Raw genomic sequence first — 24,055 nt, 5'->3', positions numbered from 1 at the left:
AGACTGTGGAGAGATCTTGCTTTGCAGTAACACACAGTTAGAAGAATAGATTGTTTATTTTATCGTAGTCACAGGGCTAATAGTATGACTGCAAAACTGGGAATATTTGAGAAGATAAATCAAGAGAGCCATGTTGTCAGAAGCTGTAAAACCAGCTCCGTTCTCAGCTGTCACCTCGAGTCCCTCCTGGGCTGTTGCTCAGCTTTTACATTGGTGGTAGGTTCTAGTAAGCTTTTTGTTCTCTGTTCCCTGAAAGAAAGGTAAAAAAAAAAAAAACAAACCAGTCCTTTTTATAAAGAGGAGATTCTGTCCCAGTTGTACCAGTTCTTTTACTAGCTGTATCTAGGTCCACTGTATCTAGTGTCTTTAAAATTGACAGAAATTTTCTTTCCTGTTTTGGGGGAGTGAAGGGCAAGTTGGGTTTTTTTGATTAGGTTTTTTTTTTTCTTTTTGTCTAAGATTGGTCTTCTCATGCTCTTATTAGCCTGAAGGATTTCCTTTGTGCCCAAGATGAGACATCCATAAATACAGCTGTGCGATTGCGAGCTCCAGATGGGTTGTAGCATGTGCTGTGATTGTTGCTCTTGGTGGCACTGTAGCGTTGGTCATTCCACCCACCCATCCATCCCTGGCCTTATATTCCATCCCAGCTGCTGTGTGGCATGGTAAATGAGACTGGAGAATGGATTCAGCTGAAAAACAAAGCAAAAGATTTTTTTTTTTTTTCCCCAAAAATTATTTTTCAGTCTGTTCAACTCTGGGTTTGTTCATTTCACAAAGTGATTTGGCAGCACAGCAGGGGATGTGAGCAAGTACGGGGCGGTGAGGAACAACTACTTGAACGGGTGTAAGCAGCACAGCTGGTGGATATGACACGATGGTTCTGAGCAGATTTCTGGTAGCTTTCCATTATTGCTTTGAGATGATTCTGTTAATTCTTAATGTCAGAGAAGGTTTGCTATGTTCTTATCATGTCTTGTTAACAATTCAGGGTATGGAAAGTTTAAACAGAAGTGTTGACTGACATTTAGGACATCTTCTGAATACAACTGTTCTGTTTATCCAGGAATAAGTTGTATACACTAATGGTATATGCTTTGTCCAGGGCCTTCTAGAGGAAAAAAATGAGTTTTAAGTCCTGATAATAAAACCAGAAAATCTAGTTGAAATTATTCGTAAAGGATTCATAAACTGCCCTTGGCTAGGGATTTAATTTAGTGGAGAGATAAAAGGCCAATAACTGCTGAATTGCTCCGAAATGTCACCTCAAATCCTGTTGATAATGGAAAACACTGTCTTTTCAGGCCAGTGAAGGCTTGGACTTTGCAGACATAAATGGACGAGGGGTCATCATCACTGGGCTCCCGTTTCCTCCTCGTATGGAGCCCAGAGTCGTTTTAAAGATGCAGTTCCTGGATGAAATGAGACGAAGTGGTGCTGGTGCACAGGTAATGCTGGGCAGCTTCTCACTGTTGGCTGGTTGCAGGTTTGTGTCGTTATTTCTCCCTCTCGTCTCTGCGGATTGTGGCTTTTGTTGTCCTCCCAGCCTCATGGGACCACGAATATCAGAAAGTCAAACAACCTTGGGAGTGTGTCACAAACACAGTCACTTTTTTAAAAAGATGTTAAGGGTTCCCATTTCCGTCTCCAGTGGCATGGTCTCCATCAAATACAGGATCAAAAAATGATATAATTAAAGTTTCAGTCAAAATCTTTGTATGCACGTTGTCCATGTGTCCTTCTGGGGGAGTTACTTCCCTCAGATGTGATATTCAAGTCAACCTGTGTTTGCTTTTCCTACACTTTTAGGGCTTTGTCAGTAGATCTTGTGGGATGCGTTTTTTTTTTTAATTTCTTTAGGAAGAAATAGTGACTGTACAACACGGAGAATATGTTTTACCTGGTAAATAATGTTAGTTCTTTCTCCCACCTATTGCAGTATTTGTCTGGGCGTGAGTGGTACAGTCAGCAAGCGTCCCGGGCTGTTAACCAGGCTATCGGCAGGGTCATCAGGCATCGCCAGGACTACGGTGCCATCTTCCTCTGTGACCACAGGTGAAACCTCAGCCCTAGACCATAAACATACAGCAACGTTGTTATATCCCAGCATGGGTATTGGTATTTTATATGTGAATAATAAAGAGGGGAATAATTGGACAGGGACTTTCTCCAAGGGTGTATAGTGACAGGACACGGGGCAATGGCTTTAAACTGAAAGAGGGGAGACTTAGATTGGATCTAAGGAAGAAATTCTTCCCTCTGAGGGTGGTGAGGCACTGGCACAGGTTGCCCAGAGAAGCTGTGGCTGCCCCATCCCTGGCAGTGTTCAAGGCCAGGCTGGATGGGGCTTTGGGCAACCTGGTGTAGTGGAGGGTGTCCCTGCCCATGGCAGGGGGGTTGGAACAGGATGATCTTTGAGGTCCCTTCCAACCCAAACCAGTCTGTGGTTCTGTGAACGTGCCAACGTTACTGTTTGGAGAAGGCTACAGTTAATAAATAAAGTAACTGGTTCATTGTCGTCTGTTGCCAAAACATACTGTCTTGGAGCTGCAGGAGGAGATTAATGTTGTTAGTGCAAGATAAGCCAATTTGTTGAATATGTGTTTGTAACGCTACTGAAGATTATGTGATAATAATTTATGGTTTTGCGTTTCCTCCATGTCTCATTTGAGAAGGCAGTCGCCAGAACTGCAGTTTTTTCGAGAGGAGGAGGATGAAAATGAAGAAAGATTATATTGCTGAAACAATATAATCTGTATTAATATAATATATTAATACTATATTACATGAATGTCTGTTGATATAATATTAATTAATATAGTATGTTTGTAGTATGCCACAAGAGTTTCCTTGCTAGCCTTCAGTGCTGAGGCACTGGGCACGGTGAGCATGGCACACTTCAGTACTCCGTTGTGCAGTCAGAGGTTTTGTGGATGAAAGACAGGAATTGGCTGGCTACATGGTATCAACAAAGCCCTTTTCTCCTGAGTGAAGACATCACCCCATTATATGCACTGCACCGTTTCAATCTTCTGTTGTCTTGCAACTCCTCCCTTGTCTTTTTGCACCCTCATCTAGCATTTGTGTAACTCCTGTAGGCCAACCTGACCAATAATTCTGTCCTTCTCTGACCCTGCACAGGTTCACGACTGGTGATGTGAGAGGCAAGCTGCCTTCATGGGTCCGTCCCTATGTGAATGTTTATGACAACTTTGGGCATGCAGTCAGAAGTGTCTCCCTCTTCTTCCGTGTTGCTCAAGAAATTGTAAGTGTCTTTAAAAACACAAACAACAACAAAAAAAAACTAACAAACTTTCATGATAGTGATGGAAACTGGGAATACTAAGCAGGTATGACTGAGTCACTTGTCTTGTGACTTCTGGACATTGGAAGCTTTACGGGAAAGGAGGTATGCCTCATCTTTCTCCTTGAGTGAGCTGGGACAGGATGTGTTGTTATGCTGTGCAACTCGTTAGGTTAGATCACAAAAATAACTTCCTTTTCCTCTCTGTCCTAAATACACACAGCTTTTCATCAAAAAGCTTCCTACCTCATCCTCAGGGAGAGGGTGTATGTGTGGAAGAACCAAACTCGTGATTTTAAATCTAAGCTGACTGGTATAAAGAGTGAGACAAACCAATCAGTTATTATTGCAGTTCATCACTGGGTCATCTTTACTAATGTGGCTTCTCCCTGAGCATTAAGGAGCTCTTTTTCTCAGTAATAGTTCCTTGATTGAAAAAGTAATATTGTAAAATGACTTTCTCATTGACTGGAAAAAGTCATAGCAAGAAATGGGCTGGAAGCAAGAAAGGAAAATTCTTTGTCCCCAGAATAGAAATTAAGATTAAAATAAACACTTAAAATTTCACATACAGACTTGTATTTGACTAAAGCATCTTCCAGGAAGCCATCCAAGTTGTTCAAAATAATAAGTTACAGATGGGTGATACTGGATGACTTGATGATCTTCTCTGATCACAAATGGGTGTTTCATGGTGAATAAGACCCACAACCCAGTGTGCTTTGCCAAAGGAGCTACGCTGCAGGGATAGTGTTAGGAAGTGATTGTTCTTTAGCAGGGTCATGACCCTTTTTCCGTTACACGGATCACTTAGTGCTGAGCCTGATGACTACACTTCATCTGTCTGTGTCAATTCCTAGTTATTTGATCCTTTTTCAACAGCACAGAAATCCAGAATGCATAACAATCTTGCTGTCAAGGGTTATTTGGGGAAAAGGAGATGTCTTTGAGTTGTTGCTGGGATTTTTGGTTGCGAAGGAAGTGGAGTGGGGAAGTAATTTTTGCCTGCTGTAACATTTTGCAAACTGCTTGCAGATGCCTGCGCCCGTGCCGCAATGCCCTTCTGGCTCTGCTGGTTCCCTAAGTGAAGGTGATGCTGCACCATCTACTACATCTGAGCAGATCCTCTCCCTGAAAAAAGCCAAAAACTTGGATGACCATGTTCCCAGTTTGAAGAGGAAAAGAAAAGGTTTGTCTAGGTCCTCACAGATTTTTTGTTTGTTTGTTTTCGCTTTTTTTGTTTTCAGCTGAACTAAAAAAGGAGGAGCCAGAGACTAGAAACTGGAATGGGAGAGAACACAAGGAGAGCTCAAAGACCAGTGTAAAAGTCTGATCAGAAGGGACATAGCTCAGTGTCAGAAATGGGGGAACCAGCTGCAACTACAGAGCAAAGAAGCAGATGGGGCCCGGAAAGGTGTCCTGCAGAACAGGAGCTGGGTGGAATGTCATAGATAGTTTAAAAAATAAGAACTGGAAGTCTGTTCCTGACTAGCATTGACTTTCATATGTCCTTCTTCCACTGTGTTGTATAAATGACTCTTACACAGTAGTCTGCCTAAGAAAACAGAAAGAGGCCATCAACCTAGGAAGAAAACAGTATTTTAAAATCCGTGGTTAGCTAATGCCAAAGAATGAAGTGTTTCTCACGTCAGATTCTTTCAGAACCTTCCACTCTCAGTTACGTGCTGTTTTGGAACAGAACAATGGAGCTGTGTTTAAAACTGGTTCCAAAACAATTATGACTGAGTGTGAGGACGATTGCACACTACATCAAAGCCGGTGTGACCGCAGGTTGTCATTGAAAGGGGTTGCTTTGTCCAATTTCCAACTGTGCACTCATGTTCCTTCCCTTGGTTTGAATACATCTATTGTGCAACTGCAGAGCAAGCAGATGAGCTTGCTGAACCAATTTACCTTTCATTCACGTGACTGGTAGATCCATCTCAAAGGGTGGGCTGGAATGCGTGACCGGAGGCAAAGGGGAGAAGCTCCATTGCCTCTTTTGATGGAGATTTTCCGTTGCGCTGCATTAGATGTAACATCAAACTGCACCTGTAATCGTAGTTTTGGCTGAAGAGTTTCTTGTACTGACTTTTTAATTTATGGCTTCATATACTTCTGTGATTCTCAAAATAGTGACTTTTCTTAGTAACTGGCTCTAGCGAAGTTATTTCACAGAAGAGTGGAAATACATTTTGAAGATAATGTCTCTTAAAAGCAGCAAACTGATACTAATTTAACACTACCTGCAGGTCTAAATTCTTCTATTTAAACCAGATATACCTGGATCCTGATGAGTGAGAATCTGTGTTCTTGGGAACTGAGGGTGACTGTGTCTGATAGGTGCTGGTACTGTGAGAATTGTAGGCTTTAAGGAGACTTGTTCTTTTTCAAAATAATAAATCCTATTTCATACCGGGATCTCTCAAAACCAGGAGCTCAACCATAAAGCTGAAGTAGTTAAACACAGACAACTGTTGCAGTAGGACTTTTTTTCCATTGATCTTAAGCCATTTTGGGGTTAAATATGACCATCACTTAAGGAAAGGTTTGAGAGAAGTCCAACAGGTTGTGCTAGCAAATGCTTGAGCAATTTTGGGAGTGATTAACCAAAGCAGTCGTCTTACTAAGTCGTACAATGCAATTTCTCAAGATGTGGAAGATTAAATAAACAAACACATCTTTGTGGATTGCTACGTCAGATTTTGACATATTAGTAAGTCCAAGAAAATGCAAGAGATAATGTGGAGTGTTAATTTGTCATCCCTGTTATGCTGTGACGCCAGTAAATGGAGATGGAGCGCCCAGCCTGTGCGTGGAATATGACCAAGAGCTCGTCTCACCTAGAAGACAATGCGTTGGGCTCTTGGATGCGTTGGAGCGCAATGAGAAGAGCAGCCAAGATGGAGAGGAGGAAAATGCCTTGTCAGGAGAGGAAAAGGTAATGGCAGTGGTGTAGCAAAATAATTGCTCCTGAGTAAAAATTGTAGGGTCTAAAGCAAAATGGGTTTGGCATTGATTGAAGAGTGCCAGTTCGATCCTCCTTCGGGAAGAACGCTGCGATCGGCACTAGTAACTCCAGGTTCTCATCATGAAGCTTAATCCAAGGGTTTCCTTGCCACGTTCAACTAGATGACCAACAGGCACATACTTGTACTGAGCTCCATAGCTGCTGACCACATGGGTACCTGGAAGTTACCCATGGCAGGGGGGCTGGAACTAGGTTATCTTTAAGATCCCTTCCTGCTCAAACCATTCTATGATTCTCTGTTCTCTGGAGAGCAAAGAGCTCTCAGAGATGATGTTGGAAAAGACACAGTTCCTCCTGGGTGAAATCTGTGTCATCACTCGGTATGTGACTAGATATTGAGTTAAAAAAAGGGTGAGGGGAGCGTTTATGTATTAGAAATTGCACTTTCAGATTAAAATCTTTGATTTGCCTCAGAGGATGAATATTACAGACTTGCAGAATATTTTATCTGAATCAAAAATCCATTTTTGCATTAAGATCCACAAAGCTGCTTCTGTGCTGTCTGCTTTCTTTCCTCTTGGATTGGTATTTTTACTACCTCAGGAATTAGGCTGTGAATCTTTGTTTGCAGCTGCTTTACCTGGCTACCATCAGCAGCAATTTTTTACTGCTGGCTTGCAGACTCAGCTTGTGTGTGGACTCCAGGAATGCCTGTTGCAACATACCCAAGTAGTTTGCTTAGGGGGAAAGTGTGGAGGTGTAAGGAGTAACTGGGGAATATCTAAGGAGGCCTAAGGGAGATGGATGGAAACATGTACAAAACAGAGGGGAATGTACAAACTTGGAGAAATGAACAAAGATAGTGAATGTTTAACTTGCGTGCAACCGATTGAGAAATGGGCTTCATCACCCATGGGCTGCCCATAGACACCAGAATTTATTCTTTGGAAAGCCTGGCACATCTCCAGGGACTTGGTAACTCAGTCAAGTTAACAAGTATCTCGTTTTTGGCACTGCTTTTGGCATGGTTGAGCGTTTCCTTAAGTCAGGTACGTTGATGGCACTAATGGCTCAGCAGTCAGTCGGCTCGTGGCCACTTTCTGTGTTTGGCATTCCTGCTCTGTGGCTCTGAGAACTGGGGGGTCATCCTGTGCTGCACCTAAACTGGTGACCTCTGGCACCGGAGATCTGGGCAGTGCAGTCCTGGGACACGCAGTGCCTCTGAGGGAGCAGCTCCCACTGAGTCTGGTATTGAGCTGACTTCAGGCATTGGGTTTGGACTGATAATGGGGTCGATGTGCCTTCATGTCTGTCTTCACCATCCATCACCTGTGTTACTTTTTTTTTTTATCAAGGTTATACTGTGCCCTTGTTCCTCGAATAATGAAAATTTAGCTAATGTTGTTCCGAACAATTTGCTTGGAGTGAAGAAGAAGAAAAGCCTTTGTCATCTCAAAAAAATCAAAATACAAGAAAGAGTCTCTCAATCCATTTGACAGTTCCCCTTAACCAGTTTTCCTTGTGAGATATGCCTTATGGAAACTTGTCTTTCAGAAGCCTTATTTCTTCTGGACCATGCTGTTCAAGGTGGTGCCTTTACATAGTCTAGGATTAAGAAGATGGTTTTGATCGTTTTCTAACTTATTGCATGTGTCATAAATGTTTGACTTGCTGCTTGTATTTCAATTCTTCATTCCATTACATGATGCTTAATTAAAGTATATTTAAATGTGCACTTAAGTCGTGGTCAGGCTTGTCTGAAATTCAGTGTCCTTGCAGTACTGGGGGCACTGAAGGTTTTATTTCTGAGTGTCAGCAACTGACTCTACAAACTGGCAGATCTGAGGTTATTGGCTTAAGGTTTTGTGTATTTTTAGTGATGTTTTAGCTGTAGTCGTTGACTCTGCAGCTTTGTGGGCTGAACAGACATGGTTAGGAGTCACGCTGGAGCACAGGGGTGCTGTTAGGTTTCACTGGTTCCTCTCACAAGCAAACACTGTTCTGTAAATGCACTGAGAGTCACGTACTTGCTGTGAGATTCTTTTATTGGGCAAGAGCGAAGAAACAAATCACTTCGACATACCTGTTGAGAAAGTAGGTGTGTGAAACCAGCTGGCACTACAGGGCTGTGCCACAGTTTCTTCTGTTACTTAGGGCATTGGTTTTGGTATGGTTGATACTGGCTTGATCTAATATTGGAGATTCTGCTATTAAGCAATTTCACTCCTCTTGCTTATGCTGCTCGTTTCTCTTTTGGAGCTTTGTATATACCAGTAATCCCAGTCACTGCAGTACAAGTGCAATTCTTTGTTACTGGGAATGGGAGACACTAAAGATCTTGTCAAACCACAAGTGTTTCTGCTACTGTCTCATCCTGTCCACCCTGATATTTTCTATAAAGCTGCTTAGGCTGCCCTTCTCAGTACCCCAAGAAAAGCCCTTACGTAGGTTTTCCTCAGAAGAGGAGAACTTGCAGGCAGGAAAGTGAAGGGACGTGTGAGACATCAGGTACCCAGGGGTATGTGTACGCTCCCAGGGGTATGTGTACGCTCCCAGGACTACCCTGCAGCAGGTAGCTGTAAGTCCAGCTTTGCTTAATCAGAAATCTGCCCCCTCAAGACCAACTTTGTCTTAAATTTCCTCTCTTTTGGTCTCTCTTTCTGAATTGTCCAGTAAGTGATTACCTTCTAGAAACAGGTATGTGTCCCAGGCTCTGTTGCAATAATTTAGGTTGACTTGTTTCACTTTCTTGAACGGTGTCACAAACTGGGATAACAAGCTTTACTACTGGAAATGGCTGAATTAAATGGACAGTAACTTCGAAAAGCATTTTTTTTACTTTTCTTTTCTTTTCATCTTCACAGGCACAACGTCTGTCAACGCTTTCCCTTCAGTATGAGAAGAGGTTAATGGATGAGCAGAAAGGAGGAAGGAAGAAAATAAAGCTAGTCAGCAATACAGTATGTGTTTCCGTGTGTGTGGCATCCCTTTGATCTGCAGACTGCTTTAATTTGAATTGGAAATTTCCAGGCAGCCAGATGACTGACACCAAAACAATTACGTTTTTTTCTCCAAATTGTAAATATTCATCAATGCACATCTGAAATCTATTTGTCGTGCTCTTTCTCAAATGTACACGTCACAGACCCAATCAAGCACAGCTCAGGTAGGGCTAGTAGGTGCAAATAATTGTTTTTTGGCATTGACTGCCTTGCAAACATTTCCCATTGACCAGGTGTGGTGGGTGGTTTCATTCTTTTTGATTAGAACAGAATAGTTCAGTTGGAAGGGACATACAACGATCATCTGGTCCAGCTGCTGGTAGAGCCTCAAGTGGTATGACTGGCCAGTTTTGTTTGGGTATCACATCCTGACCCCACCTCTAGTGAGTCATTGTGTGCTCCATTTGCAGTTGTGCATTATTGTTTTGCCCTGTCTCCACACTCAGTCACGTCATTATGCATCTAGTTGCTTAAGAGTCATGATGAATTGATGAGAATCCTCTGGGTGATTGTGTGCTGGTACTTGTCCAAGGTACCGTCCTAACTGGGGCTGGCTGACTGGCTGTCAGACTCCCAGTCACCTGGCAAGCGGAACTGGTGTAAGTAGTCACAGATCCGGAAACGGGAATGTCAAAGGTGTGAGGAAGGGAGCAGGTTCATCGCAGAAGGTTGTGTTTGCAGTTTGTTGCTATCTGATGTCATGATGAGTCAGCCTCGCCCCCAAGGTTTGGAGCAAATGTCACTTCTCTTATTAAGCCTTCTCCTAAGAATAGAATTGTGCAACGAGACTTGGCGGCCTTCTCTAGGAACGTTCCTCTGAAGCAGTGGGTTTTGTCAGCGGGGAAGGTGAATAGCATCGCTCTTCGGTGAGGGGTGAACGCTCCCAGATGTTCGAGAGATTCACGTTTTAGAAATAAGTATGATAATGGTCTGGGGAAATGAACAGCGTACTTGTGCCTCAGGATTGCCCTAGTGACACTGGGTTTTGTCGTGAAGACACGTGACAAGGGACCAACAGCTTCTGTGTTCAAAGCACGTGAGCACGTTGTGAGGCACCATTCCAAGTCCCTGCTGCTTGTAGCTGTAGAAGAACAACATTCCCCAACAAGAGAGAGTAATCTAGCTTGCTCGTGTGTAGCGTCTTCAAGAAATGTCTTAGAAGAACCAAAATGCTTGAACACCTTCTGTTCTTTGTATCTTCTGCTTCAGGGATTTGTGTTTTTCAGTTAATTGGACGTTTCCAGGAGGTAGGCCAGTTAGATTTGTGTTTACTCTGTGGCACTGAAGCTGGTTTGGTTTTTTTTTGGGAAATAACACACGAATACAAGGGTGAGTACCATAATTACAAGAGACAGTAACCTGCTAGTTAAAACCATTCATCGTTGTGTGCTGGTGGAATTGTAAATATGTCACTTCCAGCTGAATTCATGCAAGTAACTCCTGAAGTCCTACTGCTTTCTGAGAAGTCTTCCTGTCTTCGCAGCAAGGCGACAAGAAGGCAGACGTGGCGGAGCCAAAGAAGGCCCGAGCTACTTTGTACATCGCAACGGTGAAGGAGACCCTAAGCCAGCAAAACTACGATCTCTTCTCCAAGGCTCTGCAGCACTACAAGAAGACAGACGACTTCCATGCTATGTTATCTCAGATGAGCTCCCTCTTCACAGAGGACGAAAAAAAGCATGTCTTGTTACGAGGTGTGACAGCTTCTCCAGTATGTTTATATGCTGATCTGACTATAGAAATAAGAAAATATTCGATGGCCAAATTGAGGCCCAAGTCTAGTTTCTAAAAGTGGCAGGCATCTGAAACCTAAAGTCCATTTGACCTATAGACTTTTGCTTGGCACGCGTTTTATGGCAAGGAAGGAATTTGAGGTGTCAAATTAAGTGTATCAGTTATTCACAGTATCAGCCTGGCAGATACTTTGGCCAGTTTAGGAGGCAGCTCGTGACCTTTTCCTGCAAGTACCAAGGTTTCACCGAGAGGTGAGCTACTTCATGTTTACAGTGAAAAAATTACAGTTATTACCTCCTGGTAATAATAGAGCTGGAAGTTTGCATGATAGCTGACTTGTGTCTACCTTAGAAGAGGGCTTATGGTATAAATATTAGATAACGACATTTGGATTTTAAGTTATTTAGCAGCACTTTTTTATCTTCATATTACCTAACCCAGAAGTCCTGCCATTGCAGGTTTCTGTGGCATTTATTACCAGCTGTGGACTGATTTTTATTATTTTTTTTCTTTCTTTCTTTTTTCTCCCCTTCTTCCTTCTCTCTACTGAAAGAATTTTACCAGTTTGTTCGACCTCAACATAAAAAACAATTTGATGAAGCCTGTTGCAATCTGACCGGAATGGGCTGTGGCTACAAACCTGAGCACAGCCTCCTGCGGGAAGAGAGAGAGATACTAGCCAAGAAAATAGGTGAGCAGCTCGTTTCAGCACTGTGCAGGCAGTTGTATCGTTTGGACATTGTCCAGTTGTAGAGCAAGATGTGTCTAATATGTAGAAATGCAAGGATGGAGAGTGATTTAGTTTGAATCAGTGTTGAGCTGAGTCTCTGCTCTGCCTGATCCCCCTGCCTGCCTTCCCATGAGTTCACCGATGCCTGAGCGTTAGTTAATGCACAGTTTGTAACGATGCCATTTTATTTCTGAAGGGGGTTTTGCAGGTGTATTTACAATTATTAATAGTCTGTGGATTTAAAAACTTGGCGTGTGTCTTCTTGACCGCCCACATCCCATGTAGTGCCACCAGAGTTGGGAATAGAGGGTGACCATGACCTCATGGAGCTTGTGAAATCGTTGAAACCCTGGAACAATGAAGTCCTAAAAAAAGCTGGGTGTTAGCTCATCCCCTCTTATCAGAGGAATACACCTACATCTTCAGGTGTTCTCAGCACAGAATGGCATGCTTTGAAATGCACCTTTCTCTGTTTGTTCTTCCCTGAAGTTCACTGTTAACCAACTGGTTTCATTTAACAGAAGAAAAACAGATTCAGCAGAAAACTGCATTCTCAAAGGACTCCTGTGCTCAGCTAAACCCTGGGCTCCACCTGAACCGAGGAGGATTCCACTTGACCACAGGACTCAGTAGTGCAGGTACCCTTCATGATAAAGAAAAATGCACTTCCAGGATGATACATGTTACGTTTTGTTTTGTCACAGACAAATTCTCCTAGTGGGAACCAATGGGGTTTTTGTGTTCACCTAGCACAGTGGCTCGCTAGCCGTAGGTAGGAGTGATGGTAATTCAGAATTTTCAGCAAGGACTGTACAAAACGAAACACAAAAGCCAATAAATTAAATCAAGCTGGATATGAAAGAAACCAACTGAAGTCAGAAGTTTGCACTAGAGACTGACCTGGCACACGTCAGTAAGGGAGAGGGTGAGTTGATTGCAAGACTGCTGGGCTTCCTGTTTGTCCAGGGTTCCTGTGAAAAAGCCATTTAGGCAATATAATTTTAGACTAGGTCAATATGAATCCAGATATGAAGAAGAAAACAGCTCCTGTTTGGTATCAGTAACGTGCACACTCCTCATGCGGACCGTTTTTCTGCAGAAACAGAGTAGTGGATGTATTGTCACAATTGCATGTAATCTCCCTGCGCATCCCTCTAATCTCAGGCTGGCCAGTACTTATCTTTGAAGCCAAAGGCTCAGTTATGATTTCATTACAGATCTTCCTGAGAACAGCTGGGAATTTCTTGTATTTGTCACAAGAAAATGAGTAGGATAGTTGGACAGCTTAGAAGTCTTTCTTTAGAGGGTAAGGAATAGTCAAACGCTAATCCTTTCTCTTTAAAAAAAAATAAATAAAGAGCTGATGTTTCCTGGAAGGCTTTAAAAGCTTTTCATGTGTAAGGCCATGTTGTTTCTTTTGATTTGTTTTCTGGTTTTGTTTTAAGAACATTTGGATAAAACAGCGTGTTTGGTAAGTATTTTGTCCTGAGGTCTGTGAGACTGATTTTCACAGAAACTTGTTTCCACTAAAAGTAATTGAGAAAATAATAGCAATAAATGTGTGCATTAATTCTGCAGCTCACTCCTTTCATGCTCCCATGAAAGTGTCAGAAAACCGTATAATAGGCAGAAGATACCGATTATAAAATTCACACTCATGTTTTTCTCCTTTCAAGAAACTGAACTAAGCCCATCTTTTAAAAGTTCATTGTTTTCTTTCATTTCTTTAAAAGTTCTTTAGTGAAGAATAAAGATCTAAATACCAAAAGTTGTGGCCTGGTTAATTTAAATCAGTTTTTTGATAGACTTCATCCTTCATTCCTTTGATATGCCAAACAGAACTTTTTCCTCTAAAACATACAGAAGCCAAAAACTGGCATTTTGAACAGAGGTCCACTTGCAGTTTAGCAGGATGTTCGTAGCTGCTCCCACCTTCTCCTGCACTCCTGCGTTGCTCTCGTGCCATCTTGTGTATTATCTCAGGTCAGTTATTCTCTCTGAACATTGTGCTTTCCTGCTGGTGGAGAGGAACTGCCCTCAACAGTTCACGTGCCGTGTGTCAGGCCAGCGTCGTGGGTTGAGCCATCTGCTTCAAATGCTTCTGCTCCTTCAACGTGTAGCCCAAAACCTGCTTTACTGCTGCCCTCTATGCACAGCGTCTTCTGTGTCACCTTTGTCTCATTCCCCGGTGACCGTCTGGCACATCGCTGCGTTTAAGAGATCAAAAAACTCTGGAAGATGCTAAAAGCCATCTCCACAATTAATTTCCAGGAGTGGGTTTTGGCTCTGCCCGAGGCTGGCCCTGAGGGAGGTGTGTGACTCTGCAGGCAGCGTTGGCTTTACCGCTTTGAAGTTGGCCAGGACCCGCCTTCTGAAGGAAACCCAAGAGGAAATGGGTACAAGCTTAGTCAGGGGAGATTCAGGTTGGATGTTAGGAAGTATTTCTTCTCTGAAAGGGTTGTCAGCCACTGGAATAGGCTGCCCAGGGAGGTGGTTGAGTCCCCATCCCTGGATGTGTTTAAGAGTAGGGTGGATGATCTACTTAGCGATATGGTTTAATGGGGATTAGGGACGGTTGGACTCGATGATCTCTAAGGTCTTTTCCAACCTAGAAATCTATAAATCTATGAAACAAGATCCAGAGGGGTGACCTGTTTGTCTCTGTTCCTCCCCAGGCCCTGCTCACACGTGTCCTTTATTTCCCAGGGCAGAATCCCAGCCGAGCTCCAAGGAAAGAGGGTGAAAAAGCTTCGGGCTCCAGGAGAGATCACCACCAGGTCCTCAGGGCTGCCTATCTCGGCGACGTGAAACGGGCTCTGGACAAAAGCACCTACAGCCGTTTCCATGAGGCGCTGCTGGCCTACAAGAGGACGGATAACTACGACGCCATGGTGTCGGTGATCGCAGCCCTCACCACTGAGAGGCCAGAAGACTTTCATCTCCTACAGCGTAAGGGAGTTTTTTAAAAATATTGTTTTTATTTAGTTGGAAAGATGACGTAGGTGCTGTGATCACATGTGAGCCGTAGTCCTTCACCGCTCATTAATTTGTAAATTCTCTACTTTTGGGATAAGCTTTCAGCATTAGTAAACTTCACCTCTCACATCTTTTGGTTTAGCAAACCAGATAAAGGGAGCAGCAGGAAAGATGTGGTAAATGAATGTCAGAGCACAAAAAATGCCAAGGTTATAAAATGTTATCTCTGTTTGGTTAGAAATTGTCCATTAAAAACATTAGATGAGACCTCAGTAATTGCAGTCCTGCCCTTCTGTCCAGCTATCTTTGGCCAAATCATTCCATTACCTTTTTCCTCCTCAAGTACTACAAGTGATTGTTGTTTAGAAAAGACAGCACTGACTGTTCACTGACCCAATTTTCTTCTCATGACCATTGATTGCTATACTGGTGCTAAGATCTTACATAATTTCCAGGTTTTGGCATAAGCAGTCACACTTTTGATTCACTGTTCTTCTACAGAGCTTTACCTGGGAATAGTTATGGAACTGTGTCATAATTTAGTATCCCTATCATTCATAATAATCTAGAAATTTCAAGCTGATATTTATTTTCTCAGATGTGGTTTGTTTTGGTGTTGTTTTTCCTTTCCTGGATTTAATGATAGAAGGATTTAGGAAGCTACAAGTTTTCAAAATTTGAAATTGGGTTTTATAGTTTAAAAATAAAAAAGAATAAAGAAAAAAGAAAAGGGACTACGTACTGGTCTTGGAGACATCTTGTGTCGTGCTGTGTAATACCTCAGTTCCACCTTTTCCCTTGTCTCTGTCGTGAGCTCATCTGCAGGAAATGATGCACTCGGTGTATGCCGGGAAATGCTGCTGTAGTTTCCTTTGTTGTCTTTAGGAAGCAAAAATAAGTATTCCATTGACCTTGAATAGATGTCCGAGTCTCCAAATTTTTTGAAAATATTTTTTTTTTGTGGTGCATGAACTGGTCAGATTAGTCTTGACATGACAGAGGGTGGGAGGGAACAAACCATGTGGCACCGTGACTCATAATCTACCCCGGGCGTTCTTTCTCAGAGAAAAGTGTCTTTGCTGAGTACGTGTTTTGACCTCAGAGGACTTCGTGGTAGAATGATCTGTGCTTGGCAGTAGGTCATAAGTGGGATTTTGTAGGATTTCTGTATGTGTGTTTTGAATCCTTGTCAACCAAATAGTAACAAGAAGTTTCTTTTTTGAGAAAGTGTTTTCAGATGTTGTGTACATGCACCTGATTTCACTAGATCAGTTGTCAGATGAAGGGCTGGGGCAGGTATTTGTGCCTAGCTCTAGAGAACGGAAGAGTTTTGAGGTAAGTTGAGATTGTTTGCAATCCCAAATACTTGTCTGCCTCTGGCAAGGAAACCCCCATAACTGTAAAATCATGAAAAACATCAGGTGTTCCACCAACCTGAAGATACTCTGAGGAATATCGCTGGTGGTGTTCAGTTTCCACAGAACTTCTCCCATCCAGAGCAAGGAGTCTTCCATGCTCAGACATTTATTTCCCTCTCCCTTTGCCTGTTTTTTCTTTCGGACAGGGTTCTACATGTTTGTGCGCCCTCATCACAAGGAGCAGTTCAAGCAGATGTGTAAAGATTTGACTGGAATGGTCTGTGGCGAGGGAGAGAAGCAACTGCAGCAGCAGGTGCCAGGTGAAGAGAGCCCTCGGAGCTGGGAGAGCTGGTGCACTAAAGGAGAAAACAGCCACGTACAAGGTTGGGAATGAACGTTTGAAGTTTAGAATTTTATGATGGGTGGTGTCCGACAGCCTGGGCTAGAGCCTCCCTGCGCTGGGGGTGTAGAGGAAGGTCAAAGCAACTGGCCATGTCCAAATTGTGTTTAGAAAAAAAAAAAAGTGTAAAATAAAAGGCAATGGGAGATGGAGAAGTGCAAGGAAACAAGAAGAAAATTCGTTATAATGCCATCTTCTTTAAACTGTGGAGTGGGTCATGGGTGAAGGCAGAATTTTTGCACCCAAGTGGGGTGGAGGCAGGAAGGATTTCCACAGAACTATCCCAATATAAATGGTCCCTTTCAGTGTGTTAGTATCAGAAAGTTCTGTTCCTGAGCAGTATGGCATTAAAAAAAAAAATTATTCAAAGCGTGGTGGTTTTCTTTGTATACAATGAGAACTTACTGAACTTCCTGCTAATTGTATTTTGTGGAGCCTGTGTATTGTGTTCTGCATTATACTGGTTTGTATATTGTTTGGTTTGTATGGTGTTTTTTTTTTTATGACTAGATGCAACCACTTCTAAGGGTGAGGTGCCAGAGCAAATTCAGAGAAAGATTTCCTCCTTCTTTAACCAGAAAAGCAAAGCTGAATTGCCAAAGACCAACGTATCAAAAGAAACCAGTAACGTGAGAGCGCCCACAGGCTCTGGAGCTGTGCCCATCTTTCCTCTAGAGATGGAGCCAGAGTGTGGTAGGTATGGGTGGGAGTTTTGGGTGCAATTCCCTAATGCCCAGGAATCAAGAGAAGTTATAGAAATGAGAAATTATGCTGATGATCTGTTAAATGATGACTGGCTCATGCCCAGTCGCGACAGTGATTAGTGCAGTTTGCCAAGTAGAATTTGTACTTTCTGCCACGTGCATGTGTTCCCAGAGTGCTTCATTGTTGTTATCACAATGATGTAATAGTTTCCTGAGAACTTATGGATTTTTCTCGACAACTTCCTTGTAAAGCAAGGATGGAGCCTCAGTTTCTAAATAGGGATCTGAAGCACCGAGAGACTGAGTGAGGTCATGTGGAAGAAATAATGTAACAGGGCCAGGTATTGCACTAGTAAGGTAGTTCATAAAGCCCATGGTCATTGTTTTCTGGACTGCACTGGAAACATGTATGTGTGAGAAGTTCACAGGTGTTTACTGGGATTTAGTCATTTCCTCCTTCTCTTTCTCTCTGCCCCTCTCTCCCCACCCCTCTCTCCCTGTTCTAGGAAGATTCCACTGCTCTAACTGCCAATCTGAGGATGACGTGCCTTTTAAATGTCCATTATGTGACTTCACTTGCTGCAAAACATGCTGGGAGCAGTTCTTAAAGGTTCTCTTGAAGGTTCAATGTTTGGTCAAACATTGGAACAGGTTGTCCAGGGAAGTGGTGGAGTCACCACACCTGAAAGCGTTCAAAAAACGTGTGGATGTAGCACTTCAGGACGTGGTTTAGTGGGCATGGTGGTATTGGGTTGACGGTTGGACTCGATGGACATAGAGGTCCTTTCCAACCGTAATGATTCTGTGGTTCTATCTTGTTTACTGGTTTCAGTTTTTGCTGAAACTGCTGGCGAATTTTGTGCTTTTCAGGAGAACCATGTGAACAGCCCTGGCAACAAAATTCCTCTGTTCACAGGGAGAACACCTAAATCCTGATGGAGGATTTGCCACTTGTTTCATTACTGTCCATGTTCTGCAGCGTGATTGGAGGCAGACCTCTGCCTTGTGCTGTCTTTTTTTACACCTTTGCAGCCCCTTCTGAGCTTCCTCCAAATTTTTCCCATCTAGAGCTATGCAGGCAACAAGCTTTGGAGTCAACTTGAAAAAAAATATTTTTTTTCCTGTATTTTATTTTTTTTTTTATTGTTTACTTTCATAACTTTTCCCCTCTAAAAACCTACTCTAAAGCACTATCATGAGATGAGGCAAATTCATGCTTAAATATCTCCTGTGTTTTCCTGTCCTTTGGTTTTCCTGGCTGAGTAAATTAGTGTGTGAAATTCTTTAGGGAAGAGGGTGTAACTGATCCCACAGTGCCTGTCTTTGGTAGCATCTTACCCAAGGTTTGATTCTGCAGCCAGGTGTTAATTATCTGTGACCCTGGGCATGGAAGTCTAACACAAGAGTTGGGTGGTTTCTAAACATTCATAGGTGATGAAGGTGGCTACTAATCAATGGAGCTCAGGAATCAACAAAAACAGTACAGAAGGAAAAGAAATTTCTTCAACATGTGAATTCATAAGCAAGCACAAAATAATCAGTCATTCCAAGTTCTAGAGGAAGGTCTTTTTCTCAGGAAGAAGACACTGAATTATGCCAGTTAAGTGTAGAAAATAAATAGTATCCTAACATCCAGATAAAATATAACGACCAAGACAGACTTGTTCCAAGAGGAATATAGAGTAATGTCCAGACTGATGTTCTCAGACATATATCTCCTAGAGGGAAGTCAGAATAGCTGTTCAACTAAATTTCATCCTGTGCCATATTTCTTGAAAAATGTTAGAATCCAAAAGTATTCAGAGGAATATATGTAATAAAGTAGAAGAAAACCAAAGGAACCATCTCATGTTTGCTGCAGATTGGGTGGTCAAACCAGTTGCCTTGGGTAGGCATTACCTCTGAATGCCCAGTTGTTCATAGAATCACAGAACGGTTTGGGTTGGAAGGGACCTCAAAGATCATCCAGTTCCAACCCCCCTGCCGTGGGCAGGGACACCTTCCACTACACCAGGTTGCCCAAAGCCCCATCCAACCTGGCCTTGAACACTTCCAGGGATGGGGCAGCCACAGCTTCTCTGGGCACTGGTTCCTTTTATGCCAAAGTGTAACGGGGATGAACATCTGTTGGCCAACATACTCCACTTGGAAGAGACTTGAGGAAGGTCATGATGAGAATTTTACTAGCATGTGTGTTTGATCTCTGCTGCATGAGACTCGAGTTGACTAAGGAACTGAATGAGCTCCCTGGGGAGTGTTTTTTGGTTAGGCGAACGTTTATTATCCCACAGACAGATTATGTTATCTCAGCTCATAAATTTTTCTCTCTCCTTTTGCCAGTAAGATGTAACTTGTAATTGTTGTTTCGTCATCTTAAGAATCCACAAAATTAGAACTGCTGTATATTGAGCAATTGCACAGCCCTGTTCTGTGGGTTTTGGTTGGAATTCATAATTCTGAGGTCTGGTTTTCTTCTTAATCCCCAAGTTAATATGCATTTTCATAGCTCATAGATAAATCACAGAAATTTGCTTCACCTCAATTTTTTTTTTTTTAATCACTCCTGTTTCTGATTGCACATCTCTTAGGCTGGGAATTAAAATAGTCTGGAGTCTACTAGATTAGACTATTTCAGGTTCAGGTATTTGAATCTATCCAGAGGAGGGCAACAAAGCTGGTGGAAGGGCTGGAGGGAATGTCCTGTGGGGAGCAGATAAGGGCTGTGGGTTTGTCTCGTTTGGGGAAAGGAGGCTGAGGGGTGACCTTATTGCTCTCCACAGCTTCCCGGGGAGGGGACGTGGAGAAGGGAGGTGCTGATCAATTTTGCCTGGTATCCAGTGGCAGGACGTGTGGGAGGGGTTCAGAGCTGTGTTGGGGAGGTTCAGACTAGATACTGGGAAACATTTCTGTACCGAGAGCGTGGTCAAACACTGGAACGGGCTTCCCAGAGAGGTGGTTGATCCCCCAATGCCCTTAATAATATGGTTTAACTTTTGTTCAGCCCTGAAGTGGTCAGGCAGTTGGAAGGGACCTACAATGATCATCTAGTCCAAGTGGAAGTATTCTTCCTGGTTCTGTTCAGATGCATACAAAGCCATGTTTGAGGAAATTAGTCATTCCCCATGGGTCATTTGTTATTAATGACTTCTATGTTTCCCACTTACCTGGATAATCTTACTAGTTACAGTGAAACTTCATCCCACGTTGCACCAAGTGATGGCAGGGAAAGAAAATATCTGTTTTTCTTAACAAGATGAATCAGAGCTTTGCTTTGTGGTAGCACACCACAGCCCTGTGAGGTGAATGCTGTCCTACAGTTTGTAAAGATTGGGAAAGACTGATAGAGTTGGAAGCAAATATTCCAAACATAACAGCAGACGTACTGAGCCAGAGTAAAGGTCCCTCCAACCCAGCGTTCTGTCTCTGAATGTCTGACAGTGGCCAAAAAAGGATGGCTGGGAAAGGATGGCAGAACATGGCAGGTGTGAGTGGTGATTCTTGCAGGTAATTGCTCAGTCCCGAAGCCATTTGCAGCACAGGAGCTCCCGGAGCCAAAGTTTGCTGTATGTTAAGAAACATCTGATGTGTTTCCATCACACTGTCCAATTCGCTTTGAACACAAATGGAATTGTCATCCGTGTCGGAGCACTTCCACAGCTTAGCCAAGTGTTGTTGAAGAACCATCTCATTTGTTTTGTTGTCATTTTGAACTTGCTTCTTGCGAGTTCAGTTTAATACTCCATTTGTTTAGAAAGGACAAGCAAAATACTCTTCTGGTTCTCAAGAAAATGCATCACGGATACTCTGTCCATCATAAATGCACCTTTGGAGTCTTCTACACCAAGTGTGATCCATTTGTCTCCTCCATAGACAGCATACATCAAAGTCCTTGTTTCTGAGAATTTTTCTTCCTTTGACCAACAAACTGTTGGGTGTGGGGGATGTAAGAAGCATCTCACCAGCTGAGGTCCTTTGCTCCACTGTTCAAACACCCCTCAAGGCTCAGCATGACTGACTATAGCCTTTGTTATGGAGAACACAAAGCTACATAGTCTCCTCACCTCGTCTTGCCTTACTCGTGTCATACCTTTCTAGTGATGAATGGTTCTTGTTATACAGTAATGTTGGCTTGTTCATGATGCCATTCAAGTGTAGTTCGGTTAATGAAAAGTCAAAAATCTTGTAGTTTGGGATATTACTTGAGGACTGATTTAGTAGATCTAAGGAAGAAGTTTTTACAATGAGGGTGCAGAGGCACTGGAGCAGGTTGCCCAGAGAAGCTGTGGCTGCCCCATCCCTGGAAGTGTTCAAGGCCAGGTTGGATGGGGCTTTGGGCAACGTGGTGTAGTGGAGGGTGTCCCTGCCCATGGCAGGGGGGTTGGAACTAGATGGTCTTTGAGCTCCCTTCCAACCCAAACCATTCTATGATTCCATGACTGATGGAGAGAGGCACTTCTCCCTGCAATGAGGCAAAACTGTTCTCTGCTAGCCATGCAGATGAGAAGGAAGAACATCTTGTTTGGGAGCACGGGATTGCAAACAGGAAGCAGATTATTCCATGTTTCTCTGAAACCAATCCCAGAGGAACCATCTCCTAATGCTTCCATCCGCATTCCTACCCATGTGGTGGTTCCTTGCACAGACATCGCTTCCATTCGTGGCAGGGGCTGTGTGACAGAGGTACCCTCACCAGGAAATGAGCAACCACATCTGTTGTGTCTGAGCTCCCAGCTCTCATCAGATGGCATCGGGCTTTGTCACCGCTGACTGGGCTGCATTGGAAAACTCATCCATTTTCTTTGCTAACACGTTACTCACTGTATTTCTTCAGCCCGAAAGCCCTTTTGTTTATTTTACCCTACGAGGAAGTGACTAACAGCCTGTCATTCAAAAGGCAGTGACTTGGGTTTGGCAAACGGTGATGTCTCTTCCAATTCGTTCTTTTACCGAAATAGCTTAGCGGCGGGGAGAGGCCGTGAATAATTTTGGAAGGGTTTGGAAGAGCAGACAGAATTCCCTGCAGCTGGAAGGGTATTAGAGGGATTAGTGGCGGTGCATCTTGGGTGATTTCTCAGCGCGTTGCAGGCTGTGCCAGCGCACGCTGCGCTCGGTCGCGGTCCTCTGCGCGGAGGTCGAGCGCTGCTTTTCAGTCTTTGAATTTATTCCTGCTCTTTTTGCAGGTGTCCAGAGAGACCGAGTTGTGCTCGTTTGGACTACCTGTAACATGGGCAAATAATACTGCATTTCAGTTACATATTACACTTAAAATTTTCAGAGCTTTTTGACAAATCACGGTCTACTGGGAGGTGAAGTGAGTTTTCCTCTCCTCGTCCATTTATGGGATTTCAGTTAATGTTCTTGGAGTCCAAACACCAGTGCCTGACCCCACTTTGCATTTTTGTTACAATGATTAACTTCCGTAGTGCAGGGAAGGCTGCCCAGCGCCGCTGATGTGGGTGCCCATCGTTTTAGCCTACTGGGCTGGCAGTTTTCTCAAAGACTATTAGTTTTATTTTTTAAAGTCTCACTTTTGAGTAAAAAACCCTTTTTACAGTCTCACTTTTGGGATAAGCAGAGCACTTGTAGCTTTACCAGTAATTTGCAGGATATAAAAAAAACAGTTGAGGTTCATCTGCAGGTCAAATGGCTCAAGATCAGACTTCCAAATTTAAGATTAGTGAAGAAGGAAACTGAACCCCAGGTGGAGAGGTGGTTGCCTCGGGTACCCTCATGCTGCTGTTAGCCTGCAAAGATGTGTGGTGGTGTGAAGAAATACGTGTACTTGGTTCCCCTGCAGAACCCTCGGTCGTGACCACATGTATCACTGATGCCCTGGTATGCCCAGGAGGTCACTTCCTTCTCACCTGTGCAAGAGGAAGCAGGAATTCGGGGAACTCATCAGCCACCTTATGGGGTTTTACTAATAACAAATACATGTGTACTTCACAACAGCTCTTGCAGGCTCGGCATTTCCTCGTTCCTGTATTTTAGTGTTCCAGGTATGTCATAGCTGTAACTAGTCTGAGACAACTGCTGTAAAGTTTGCTGCTGCTTCACTGGGAGGCTTGCTTTTTCCTCCTTTTCCTACTAGCAGTTAAATAACTGACTGCATGGTAGTGCTGCATCTAAAAATAGTAGGCACGATGTCTTGGGGACTGTCAAGCAACCAGCCTGGCTTATAGTTCCTCTTGGACAATCGCAGACTTGATAGAGAAATTTAATGTGATATCTACGTATTTTGTTTATTTATTTATCTAGATGGTCAAGAAGTGCCCAGGGTGCCACAGTGACGTGAAGAAGCAGCGCTTAATTCAAGTTTTCTTCTGGTCATGATGTGACCGACAGAAGGGCCAAGTGCTTCGTACCAGCAGAGGGGAACGGCCGCGCTCTGGCCGTCCCGCCGGACGGAAGCAGGATGAAGGCTCATTTAAACATCTCTGATCCTTGGCTCTGCACTGCGTGCCGTGCACCGACACGCACCGCTTCTTCCTGCAACGGTGAGCGAGCGTGAAGTTCTCTCTCTTCAAACACTGGCAAGAGACAAAGCAGAAATTAGCGTCCGTCGGAACTAATAAGGTTAATTTCTTACTTATTTTAACCTGTAAATTCTATTACGGCCACTCAGGCTGAAATTTTGTATCCTGGAGGCTGCTGACATTCATGGGCCCTTCAGGCAATAACAGATCCTGGAAAAACCCTCCCAGTAGTGCTGCCACGGAACTGGGCTGGCTAAAGGAGGAGGCCAGACTCCACTTCCTTACTGCCTGGTGTTCCTGGAAGAAGTGATTCACCTTCTCTGTTTGTTGAATACCAGAACATACTGAAAATTCACTTTTAGAAAGCAAATTCCAGTGGTTGGATAGTGAGTAGAAACAG

At 43.3% G+C, this 24,055-nt stretch overlaps 1 protein-coding gene across 3 annotated transcripts in view; it reads left to right on the top strand.

Moving 5' to 3' along the window:
* Positions 1–23,526, top strand: part of RTEL1 (regulator of telomere elongation helicase 1) — a 48,096-nt gene extending 24,570 nt beyond the window's left edge. Inside the window, exons 22-35 of one of the 3 annotated variants that reach the window (XM_086623102.1) lie at positions 1,305–1,448; positions 1,940–2,055; positions 3,142–3,265; positions 4,340–4,493; positions 6,091–6,245; positions 9,140–9,235; positions 10,761–10,971; positions 11,565–11,702; positions 12,263–12,375; positions 14,417–14,690; positions 16,282–16,458; positions 16,986–17,168; positions 17,686–17,789; positions 23,438–23,526. In XM_086623102.1, the coding sequence (XP_086479228.1) occupies positions 1,305–1,448; positions 1,940–2,055; positions 3,142–3,265; positions 4,340–4,493; positions 6,091–6,245; positions 9,140–9,235; positions 10,761–10,971; positions 11,565–11,702; positions 12,263–12,375; positions 14,417–14,690; positions 16,282–16,458; positions 16,986–17,168; positions 17,686–17,789; positions 23,438–23,512 (2,064 nt within the window). In that variant the 3' untranslated portion in view covers positions 23,513–23,526. Of the gene's footprint in view, positions 1–1,304; positions 1,449–1,939; positions 2,056–3,141; positions 3,266–4,339; positions 4,494–6,090; positions 6,246–9,139; positions 9,242–10,760; positions 10,972–11,564; positions 11,703–12,262; positions 12,380–14,416; positions 14,691–16,281; positions 16,459–16,985; positions 17,169–17,685; positions 17,790–23,437 lie in introns of all 3 variants that reach the window. The other 2 variants (XM_086623103.1, XM_086623104.1) reach the window with 2 other exon arrangements.
* Positions 23,527–24,055: the final 529 nt, after the last annotated feature.

Source organism: Tauraco erythrolophus, chromosome 18 (assembly GCF_009769465.1).
Source record: "Tauraco erythrolophus isolate bTauEry1 chromosome 18, bTauEry1.pri, whole genome shotgun sequence".
In the NCBI taxonomy this organism is placed as follows: domain Eukaryota; kingdom Metazoa; phylum Chordata; class Aves; order Musophagiformes; family Musophagidae; genus Tauraco; species Tauraco erythrolophus.
The sequence above is the reverse complement of the archived record's forward strand: the minus strand, read 5'-3'. Positions and strand labels throughout refer to the sequence as shown.